This window comes from Triticum dicoccoides, chromosome 2B, assembly GCF_002162155.2.
Source record: "Triticum dicoccoides isolate Atlit2015 ecotype Zavitan chromosome 2B, WEW_v2.0, whole genome shotgun sequence".
NCBI classification, from domain to species: Eukaryota; Viridiplantae; Streptophyta; class Magnoliopsida; order Poales; family Poaceae; genus Triticum; species Triticum dicoccoides.
In genome coordinates, this window is record NC_041383.1 from 427,988,216 (window position 1) to 427,999,039 (window position 10,824).

The 10,824-nt window shown below is 46.0% G+C and overlaps 2 protein-coding genes across 3 annotated transcripts; one reads left to right on the forward strand and one right to left on the reverse strand.

Moving 5' to 3' along the window:
* Positions 1 to 2,262: 2,262 nt before the first annotated feature.
* Positions 2,263 to 5,023, forward strand: LOC119364047 (chloroplast envelope quinone oxidoreductase homolog). The gene is made up of 4 exons (XM_037629447.1): positions 2,263 to 2,487; positions 3,409 to 3,550; positions 3,868 to 3,959; positions 4,102 to 5,023. The coding sequence occupies exons 1-4, from the start codon at positions 2,407 to 2,409 to the stop codon at positions 4,792 to 4,794; spliced, it is 1,008 nt and encodes a 335-aa protein (XP_037485344.1). The 5' UTR covers positions 2,263 to 2,406; the 3' UTR covers positions 4,795 to 5,023.
* A 510-nt stretch (positions 5,024 to 5,533) lies between these two features.
* Positions 5,534 to 10,418, reverse strand: LOC119364046 (nuclear transport factor 2-like). Of its 2 annotated transcripts, XM_037629446.1 has the most exons (9): positions 10,185 to 10,414; positions 9,950 to 10,090; positions 9,493 to 9,841; positions 9,168 to 9,403; positions 8,493 to 8,655; positions 8,288 to 8,409; positions 8,132 to 8,197; positions 6,449 to 6,515; positions 5,534 to 6,016 (listed from the first exon to the last, which is right to left on the reverse strand). In XM_037629446.1, the coding sequence occupies exons 1-9, from the start codon at positions 10,254 to 10,256 to the stop codon at positions 5,772 to 5,774; spliced, it is 1,461 nt and encodes a 486-aa protein (XP_037485343.1). In that variant the 5' UTR covers positions 10,257 to 10,414; the 3' UTR covers positions 5,534 to 5,771. The 2 variants fall into 2 exon arrangements, with proteins under 2 accessions (XP_037485343.1, XP_037485342.1); XM_037629445.1 differs by having other exon boundaries at positions 9,493 to 10,090; positions 10,185 to 10,418.
* Between the last annotated feature and the right edge of the window lie 406 nt (positions 10,419 to 10,824).

The window sequence follows — 10,824 nt, forward strand, 5'->3', positions numbered from 1 at the left end:
GCGAATTAGCATCTCGCTAGTCCATGCTTCATCACAGCTGGAATGTGGAAATCATTCAAGAAAATTTCTTGCAACCGGATGTTGAAGCTATCCTCAATATACCCCTTAACAGCAACGGTGGTCAAGATTCTTTGACATGGGCCTTAGAGAAATCTGGCAACTACTCTGTAAAATCCGTGTATCACTCTCTTGTGACTCGGAACGAGCACCACGCTCTAGAGGAAGGGACGATTACAGAAACTTCATCAGCTAACAAACAGATGTGGGATGCCCTTTGGAAATTACATGTGGTTCCAAAAGTCCACGTATTCTGGTGGAGAGTTCTCCGGGGAATACTACCAGATTCAGTCACTTTGCAATACCGACACATCAAGCCATTGGGCCGGTGTGCTATCTGCAAAGCAATGGATGAAAACTTGCTTCATGCACTAGTTCACTGCTCGCATGCAAGGCCGTTCTGGATTGCAGCTGCAGATAGATTTCAGCTTCGTCTACCTCGTTTGCATCCGGATACTTGGGCACAGGATATTCTTATGGATTCTCAGTTCGCAGAGGAAGACCGCTACAGGATTGTCACGATCATGCATAGTATATGGTCCTCACGCAACTGTTGGACTCATGATCGCGATGGCTATGACCCAGTTCAAGCCCTGAAGTGGATTCATGAAACTTTGGCTATTCTGGACCTTCCACCATCGCGCAAGAAGGGCTCGGAAGCTCAGTGTTGGCGCTCGCCCGAGGCAGGTTGGGTTACTATAAAACACGAATGTTGCTGTCAGTATTGAGAACATGAAGGCAGGAGCGGGAGGGGTGGCGCGGTCGCACCTTTCGTTTCTTGGAGCATGGAGTAAGCCCCTATCGGGTGTCACCGACCCGTTCATTGCAGAACTTTTAGCTTTTCGGGAGGGGATGATCTTCGCTCAACTTCGTGGCTTCTCACACGTGGTAATGGAGATTGACTGCTTAGAGCTAGTCAACATGTGGAAATCGCGCGGCAATTCTCGTTCAATTGCAGCACCTATCTTGGAGGAATTAGTGGAGATTAGTGCTAGTTTTACTTCTTTGACGGTTACTCACATTGGTAGATCTTGCAATGTACCAGCCCATCAGTGTGCTCGCCTCACGTGCTCACTGGATGGCACTGAAAGCTGGATTGATTCCAGTCCTAAATTCCTACGTTCTTGTCTAAGAACGGATTGTAACCTCATGCTACTTGATCAAGCTCCTAATTTCGATGCAAAAAAAAAGATTAAAATCGATTTCTCTTCCTTTTCCTGTAAATAGATCTAAAACAACGATTTTCATAAAAGTAGCCGATGCACTTTAGGCCATAAAAGGGAATATAAAGAAAATTTGTGAGATTTAAAACATCAAATCAAAAAGGTCCTCACGAATAGCTGAAAAAAGAAAAGAAAGAAAACGCAATCATGCTATAGCCACAGATCTAGACACAATAAGACAGTCTTGGAAATCTAAATTAATTCAGAATGATGATTCTCGAGGAATAAATAGATTTGAACTATATCATAGAGGTAAATTTATTGAATTTTACCGTGTTGAAACTGCTACTCATATGAGCAACGCGAGTAATCCCCACCCCATCCTTTGTACCAGAGGTCAACTGATGATCTGAACAGAAGGGACACAAATGAGAGACCAGAAATGGACTTGTACGTAAACAGCTCGCCCCTAGACCAACCGCTACATCTTGTCTCATTTTCAAATACACCGGCCCTACGCCGCGCCTCTGCCAGCTAGTTAGCCAATTCTGATTATGAAGCGAAGCGTTGTGCTAATACACAGCAAAATACACAAGCTTGCGCATGTCCCATGTGCAAGGTTGGCTGGTGCAGATAGCGGCAGTACCTGGGCTGGAGGGCCGTTTCGAATTTCCCGACAGATAGATACACGATCAGGCACGCAAAGACCGCGTTCCCACGCCGTCGTCGAGGTGCGCAGACAAGGACGTATGCGGCCTTAGCTTCGCACAGGCGAGGCGTGGGAACGCGGCCGGGCGCGGGAACGCTACGACCGATTTTCACACACTGCTGCGGGCGGGACCAAACGAGCCAACATCATCGGCCACGGCGCTATGAACCGTGTCAGCCCAGTCACGAGCACACACATCAGCGGGCCTTCTAGAACCAACCCGATATAACGGCCCAGCCTCGCCGACGGGGTGGGCCCACACGTCAAAACCCAGGATTCCTCGCGTCGGCGTGCGTATATAGATCTCAGCCCAGGCCCCAGAGACACACAGGACGTGTACCCCAAGAACCAGAGAGGCAACCAACCCAACCCCTGAGCATCTCCGGCCACGCATCAGCTAAGCACACGCAAACAGCCGCCCCCACGATACTCACGAGGCTTCTTCCCCTCCGTGCGCTCTCTTGTTTCCCCCATCCCATGGCCACCCCGACGACCACGCCGGCGACGATGCGGGCCGTGCAGTACGACGCCTGCGGCGGAGGCGCCGCCGGCCTCAAGGTAAAGAGTTACTACTATTCGGGGTAGCGGCTCGAAGCTTGTTAGTTTGCTGTGTGTTCTGGTCGGCGCACGAGATTGGTATGGTTGGTGCTAAGGATGATTTGGCCGATTCACTGGCTAATTGACTACAGTTAGTACTAAGTATTAGAGTATATGTTAGTAGTTTTTTCCTGGGAACACCTTGGTGGAGATCGCAGTCAGTTCACCTGAATCCCTTCTTTTGAATTGTTTTTTATGGCAGGACAAGTAGTCAAGTAGCTAGCTGTAGCTTACTCAAGTAATAGAACTTTGCTCTAGCGGCTTTTGCGCTATAATTTGTGATGGGCACTCGGTACTTGTATGATCTATCGAGTATCTTGGTGGTTCTTATGGTGGTGATGTGTTGCACTAGCTAGATATGTTCTCTCTTTCTCGTGTCTACTTGGCTTTAGGAGTGCTTAAGATGTGTTACAGTGAAATTAGTTAAATAGGTCGCGCATACCTGGTGTTGGATGCTCGGAAAAGCACTGCGCAATAGTTTTTGTATTGTGACCCATGAGTCACCACTCCTGGATCCCAAACATATTCCGATGACGAGTCAGTCGGAAATTTATTATTTAAAAGTTGCACATGTCTAGTGTTAGATGATTGGAAAAGCACCGGAGATACTTGTAAATCCTAATAAAAAAGATTGAGATGACCAAGTCAGTTGTGTGAGCTCTGATTGTGAGTCAATCGGTTGACAGGGGATTCAACCCTATTTTAGCCTAGAGAGGTTTGCCTGACAGCTTGATGCTTATACCGCTTAACTAATTAACAAACAAATCAAAGTAGTTTGTTTGTTTTAAAGAAAGGAGAATAGTAAATATAATATTTTCTTCTTCCATGAAGATGAACCAGTAGAACCTATAAACCTGTGATTCTGAAATCTCTCTATTGCAGCATGTAGAAGTCCCCGTCCCTTCAGCAAAGAAGAATGAGGTCCTGCTGAAACTGCAAGCTGCAACCATCAACCCAGTTGACTGGAAGATACAGAAAGGGGACTTGCGGCCTCTGCTGCCTCGTAGACTGCCTTTTATCCCAGGTAACTATCCTCATTCATAGTACCACTGCGTGGATGCTAGCCATTATCTATCAATCACGGATTCTATTTGGAGGCTTCCTAATTCCTATGTAGAGAGCAAAATAGCACCAAGGGTAGTTATGAGAACGTTATTTGATCATGTCTGTCTTTTCAGTCTTGCTATGTTACTTTGTTCTTCACCTTTAACAACTATCCAGGATGTCTCTTACCTGATAATCAGCTTATGATAAAGATAGCATATATGTGTGTGTGTTGCTCAATTCATGAAACAACTTGCTGATAGATGCATCTCTTCTCTACTGCTCCTTTTCTTGCAGTGACTGATGTTGCAGGAGTAGTTGTTGATGTTGGTCCTGGAGTGAAAGGTGTCACAGTGGGTGATCAAGTCGTCGCCATGTTGAACTCTTTTGTGAGTGAACTTCACTCATGACAACATATTTCCATGTTTGTCATCTTCATACTTAGAAAGAAGATGATTTCAAAATCCTCTTCTTTAAAAAAAAAAATATTGCTGCAAGCTTGTTAATGTGACAATGTCTTTGCTGTTACAGAACGGAGGTGGACTGGCAGAGTACGCTGTAGCATCCGCAAACCTGACCGTCAAAAGGCCAGCTGAGGTTTCTGCAGCTGAGGGTGCTGGGCTTCCCATTGCTGCAGGCACTGCGCTCCAGGCACTGAGGTCCATTGGTGCCAAGTTTGACGGCACCGGCAAGCCATTAAACGTGTTGGTCACCGCTGCCTCTGGTGGCGTAGGCCTGTACGCGGTACAGCTTGCAAAGCTAGCGAACCTTCATGTTACCGCCACCTGCGGCGCACGCAACATGGATCTTGTGAAGAGCTTGGGCGCAGACGAGGTGATGGACTACAGGACCCCAGAGGGGGCGAGCCTGCAGAGCCCCTCCGGCAGAAAGTACGACGGCGTGGTTCACTGCACCGTCGGTGTCAGCTGGTCGTTTTTCCAGCCATTGCTCAGTGATGCCGGGAGAGTGATCGATATCACCCCCAACTTGTCGGCCATCCTCACATCTGCGCTGCACAGGGTGACATTTTCCAAGAAGCGCCTGGTGCCCCTGCTCCTGTCGCCCAACAAGGCGGACCTGGAGTTCTTGGTTGGGTTGCTCAAGGAAGGCAAGCTGAAGACGGTGATCGACTCCAAGTTCCCGTTGAGCGATGCAGGCAAGGCGTGGCAGAGCAGTATCGATGGCCATGCCACTGGTAAGATTGTCGTTGAGATGGAGAGCTGATCGTCGTCAATGTTTATTACTACTAGTATTACCAAAGAACTTGCATACAGACAGTGGAGGCGAATACTTAGATGTAATCATACAGACTAGTCACTTGTGCGTTTGTTTATTGGGGTGATGTTCGTTTATTCAGCTTAGTATGTTTATTGGACAGAGAGATAAGTTGCAAAAAACTGTATATGGCTATCAGTAAACAATAGCATTATGCTGTCAAAAATACGGTTCGCTCTTTGCTGATGCTTGGTGCAACCACCACCAAGTACTGCAGTGGTCATCTGTAAGTGATCTTGGCTAGAATTCAGACTCACCTTCAGTTTTTCTCGATCCAAACAAAGAACCATTAACCTCTGCAGAAGAACAAATCTTATATTGAGACCCTAAAGCAGACCAAATTAGCAAGTTCAATTCTAAAGCACAGGTACTGATGCCATTTAGTCGTTCCCAGAAAAAGTGGTTTGATGCATTAATTTTCAGCAACTATAAACAATTACCCAGCCAGCCTTGTACTCCGCCTTGTCCAAATCAGGAGATCTTTTTTAAATTTAAATAATAAAAAATGCTAAAAATCTGACATCAGATTTTAGATTGTGGAACTTTTTATCAAATTATGTTGCTTTAAAAAATTGCCATTCACGCGACAACATAATTTGCCATCCCAGGTGTTTGATTTGCCATGCTAAAGAAAACTGATGTTGGATTTGTAACATAATATGTAAAGAAAATCCAACAACGCATCAGCTCAAAAGAATGCCAAAACTTACTAGGACTGCATCTGAATAGATTGTAATATTCTACAATTAGTAACCAATATCACCACTGCTTTCCTTGCCACAAAACAAGGAGAGCACCAATTTATGACCTGAATACGCTGACAACGACCGCACAGGAACCCAGCTCACGACACACCATTTTTGTGAATCTTAGTACGTTCAACGACAATGAAATAGCAAACTTCTACCAACGCATAGCTACCAAACTCACTTTGCAGCTGCCCGGGCACCACCACGACCACCGGTGCCAGAGTGATCAACCCGCTGGTAGCCAACATCACCTCCACGACCTGAGCCGCCTCTACCACCGCCTCTGCCTCCAAAATCAGATCGATAGTTGTTGTACTCGCCCCTTCCATAGCCTCTCCCTCCAGTGTAACTACCACGGCCTCTCATGCCTTCACCTCGGAAATTACCACCTCTACCCGGTGGAAACCTTCCCCTGCTACTACCTGAAGCCAGAAGGAAATAGCACATGTATCAATCAAAATCATTAGTTTTTCAAGCAATACAGAAAATGTAATTTGTCATATTTCAAATAAAAGTAGATTATGTACAAGCAAGGGTGGGTGCTTCAGTTTAGGTTTTAGCCACATGTGCATCAAAATAATTCAGCAATTACATATATGTGCTTCATGTTCATCTCAGAAATTGTAATTTGTTAACAATACACACAAAAAATACACAGAATACCAAATTGCAAAGTGGCAAGCAGTGGGCTGGAATAATATTTAATTTAAACTGGACCAAATGAAAGTGCTAATAATAATACATGTGAGCCAAACGGATATATATATATATATATATATATGGAATTTCTCCCAAAAGACCAAAACCTTGTACATTCTTACAGTCAGGGTTGAGTTGAACTTTCAGAAACATACCACGTGAACCAGGAGTTCTTTTTTCTTCGACGTGGCATGGCCGGTCATCAATCGTCACAGGAGAAGCCTTCAGAATAAGAGTTAATCAGATAAAATAAAAATACAAGTATGGAGCTTATGAAATTGATATGGGCAGTCATGGAAGTTGATTCATTAGGAGAAGAAAATAAAATCAGATGCATAACAAACAATCCAGGAACATGTGTGGTCCAAAATAAGCAGTGTAAAATTAATTGGAATCGGATTACTACGGCAACGTAAACGGCATGACCAAAATAGGAAACTTGTTTGGCTTCAGCCACGGACTGTAACATAATCAATTTTTATCTTGTCTCTGGTATGCTCTGTTGGGTAAGATGCAACAAAAAAAAGATCTGGCATTGACTTAAACCACCCAATCAATAAAAGAAATCCGATTGATCCAGCATCGATCTCACAAATAACAACAAATTGACCAAGCCAGCAGCACAGAAGAACGGAATCAAAGCAACCCAAGACCTGCACCCTTGGCTGATCCACCGCATCTACAGCAATGCCAGCTCCACGGTCTCCTCCCACCACCACGGCACAACACAGTTCGTTCGTAGCCATTTAAGTTCATGCAGGCGTCCTCACGGTAACGAGTATCAGCGGTCGAAACTGCTCTTTCAATGGTGGTGCTTCTCATATGGAGCGATGTCGCTGCTGCTTGGCGGAAAAGAGGACAGAGGAAGAGATCCAGGTGTAGGGGATGCGGTGAGTGGGATATGTGATGGAGGGGAAAGGGGATTGGGGTGCAGGAAGAGAGACGAGTGATGCAGCATTTTCTGTTTTCAGAATGAGGTGGGTGTAATCACACGTAAATAGGTGTTATCCAATTACATGGTATTCATTTATAGCCCAACTGAACAAACACATGTAACGGACTCAAGTCGTCAAAACTATGAACCAAACAAGATCTAGGATGAAGAGAGTACGAGAACAAGTGGAAGCAACAATTAAATGTCAGTCACATAGTAGCATATAACTAGAAATAATAATGAACAAAAGAAAACAAGATACATTCCTCAAGAACCTTGTAAATTGAACACCAAAGAGCATGGAAGAACATTCTCTACAGGTAGTCAGATAGCGAACGACTCATGCATGTGTTAGGGGATTGAGAATGGGGTTTGAAAATCTCCAACTCACACATTCTATAACTAAGTTGTAGCACTACTTTTTTAACTATGTATACATCCATCATTCCTGCTAGCATGTCTATATTACGAGTAGGTGATACAAACTTTATCCACTAGTCAATAACTCCATACATCCATCCTTCCCTGGCGGGAAATCAAAGGCAACACCAATCTAATATACTTCCTGCTGCTCTCCATTTCCCATGATCATTTGGACCAGAAATCAAAGGCAGCACCAATCAAATACATAAACACAATGAACTTGCTTTGTTTTTAGTAGTTTAGGTAAGACGAAGTTTAAAAACAGAGTTTCAAGGCAACAGGCATGTAGAAGGAAAAAAAGAAGTAAAAGAATGCTATGCTCATGCTTGTATTGTTAAGAATACATCTACATCATCCAAAATAAACTCACTACAGGCATTCCCATTAACTACACATGGATTATGTAACTAGAATAAAAATTGGAAAGCATCCTTCAATAACAGAGAGCAAGCTGATGATTTAATAGGTAGACTGAAATTACCGCTAGTGCACTTTGAACTGAGCTGGCATCCTCAAACTCTATGAAGCCATAGCAGAACCCTTGAATCTGTGTTTTCAATTGAAAATACAAGAGAAGATATTACAAGTTATTTTACTGAAAAAAAACTCATCATCACGTTGAGAGAAGAAAACATACCTTGTGGCTTCTAACTTGGATACCATCATGTTTAATAGTACCAAATCTTTTGAACTCCTCTTCTAATTGGCTAGGTGTGGCATGTAAGGGCAGATTTTTTACATACACCGCAAGCGCATCAACTTCAAAAAATATTGTCAAGTATTTCTGTCAGATGCTAGTGTACTAAGAAGGTTTTCAATGCAATATTGGATTAAGATAATACCTTCTTGGTCTTGAATGTTGCTGCTCTCAGGATTAGGACTGAAAGTTGGAGCATCAACAGCCACAGACTGGGCAGGAGCAGGAGCTTGCTTCTCTGGTTTTGGTGGTGCAGGCCTGTAAGGAACTGTGGAATTTGGTGGCAGAACTGCTTTCATGACTTTGACCTGGAGCAAAACAATAATGCAAAGGTAATGAGAATCTCAAAAGGTGAATTCATAAGCCAACGTACATATCATCCGCGACATCAACAAGCTTCAAACAATTCTTCAACCAAATGCACTAGATAGACAACAGTGATGTACATAACATGTATTTCCATTCATGTTCCCCGGCAAAAGATAAATTAAGAAAGCTCACTAATATATATTGTGCTCTGTAGTATTTTCATTCCAGAATCAGTTAAGCAACAACAATAACCTTAAAAGTGAGACCATATAAGCTTCATGTAAACATTTACTCTCCAGATTTTAATAAAGCATTAAAACCCCATAAAAATGTAACTACTGATTAAACATCTTCACACAAGATTTCAATATATGCAGAACCTGTAAAGAACTGACAGTTATATCTTTTCATTTATGCTCAGATTTAGAGACTAAGAAATATAGTAATGTACACAATTTAAATATCAGAAATAGATGATTTAGATGAAAAATAACAGTTATCCAAAACCTACAATTGAAGCGTACGACTTCTTAGGGGCCTCCTCATGTGGTACAGGGGGAGCCGAAACCGGTATGGAGGCTGCTACATTATTTGGCACTTCATCTATGACCTCAGGAACCAGTGTTTCCTCCACAACAGGCACCTCCACGTCATTCGGTGGGTTGTAAACCTCCTCCTTGGGATCCTCCTCCTCGTTGGTATGAGGAACAGACTCAGAGAGATCCAGCTCTGGCTGCGGCGAAGCCTCTACAAACAGGACAATGTGCAATTTAACAAAGGATCACGTGGTTCACAAGTAAATAAAAATATAGATCAAGATGTTACACACAACGCACCCTGCTCGCGAGGCACAGTCTCCACAGGGGCAACAGTACCATTTGCCAAGGCGGCAGCAGGGGCAACCACTGCATCCAACTCCGGTGCCGGCGGCTGCTGCTGAGGTGGCGGCAATGACGGGTCGGCCTCACCCTGCCCGACATAACGTAGTATGTCGTTGAGCACGAAGTAACCCTTCTCCTGCGGCGCGAGGAAGAAGGACTGCGCGAACTCGCGGCAGACGTCGTCCTTCCCTGTGAGGTGGCCCGTGACGAGCACGGTCACACCGCCACATAGCGACTCCTGCGCGTCCACCCCCCTGATCTCCGCCCGCGCGATGTCCATGGACATGATCTTCTCGTTAATCGCCTGCAAGAAGAAACCATTCAGAACCCCTGAGAAAGTCTCCCAACATTCTAAGGCCCCCAGATGCCCAGATCTGAATCGAGGAAACAACGGACGGGGAGTGAGCGGTACCTCCATGGTGGTGACGGTGTCCATGTCGGCGCCGGTGGTGGCGGGGCGGCCGATGCGGCTGGCCTCCTGGTAGAAGCGGAAGACGAGCTCCGGTGACTGGTGGAGGATGTTGTAGTACTGCTGCACGAAGGCGTTGCCCACCTGGAAGACGAAGACGGTACACGAATCGGGTCAGGGCGGATCGAGTCAGCTCGGCAACGGACGGATCGGGAGGCAGGGAGAGTCGCCAGCTTACCACTTGCGCCGGCGGCGTCGGTCCTGGCGCCGCGGCGGGGGCGGCGGCGGGCGGAGGCGTCGGCGCGGCCATCGTAGGAGGAGGAGGAGGAGGAGGGGCGAGGGTTTTGGCAGGGTGGGAGGCGAGGTGCGGGAGGAGGGTTTCTCCGGGTGGCGTCGCGTTTCCCGCAAAATTTGGCCAAGGGAGGAAGAGAGGGGGAGGAGCGGCGGCGGCTGCGGGGGTTATACGGGAATGGGAGAGTGGTGGAGGGTCGAGTGGGGTGAGGCCAGGGCTGCAGGCGCGGGGGCGAGCCCGCGGCCGTTGCGTGGGAGATTCGACGGCCGCGATGGGACGGAGCGGGAGTGCCTGTGTTTTCCCCAGTGGTTTTTGCCCATTTGGGGTTTCGGCCAGTGACACTGATCCGTGATCTGCTCCAGCCGGCCGCTACGGCTGGACGCGGATGTGCTTTCGGTTGCCGCGATGCGATGGTGATCTGATCTGACGCACGCCACACCGGTGTAACGTGTCAGAGTAGGATTTGAATTAGATTTTGACCAGCCCCAACTCCACCAAAAGGTGGAGCCTGCCCAGTCCTACATTGTGTACTTGTGTCGCTCTGCTGTGATTCGTTTGGTAGTTCTTGAAAATTATTATATGCATG

Bases quoted from the DNA above. Each gene is read 5' to 3' on its own strand.
- LOC119364046 (XM_037629445.1), bottom strand. From the start codon at position 10,256: ATGGCCGCGCCGACGCCTCCGCCCGCCGCCGCCCCCGCCGCGGCGCCA. The intron at 9,404-9,492 runs GTGCGTTGTGTG...TCCTGTTTGTAG, and splicing joins GACTGTGCCTCGCGAGCAGG to AGGCTTCGCCGCAGCCAGAG. The intron at 6,017-6,448 runs GTATGTTTCTGA...TTCTGGCTTCAG, and splicing joins AAGAACTCCTGGTTCACGTG to GTAGTAGCAGGGGAAGGTTT.
- LOC119364047 (XM_037629447.1), top strand. From the start codon at position 2,407: ATGGCCACCCCGACGACCACGCCGGCGACGATGCGGGCCGTGCAGTAC. The intron at 2,488-3,408 runs GTAAAGAGTTAC...TCTCTATTGCAG, and splicing joins GAGGCGCCGCCGGCCTCAAG to CATGTAGAAGTCCCCGTCCC. The intron at 3,551-3,867 runs GTAACTATCCTC...CTTTTCTTGCAG, and splicing joins TAGACTGCCTTTTATCCCAG to TGACTGATGTTGCAGGAGTA.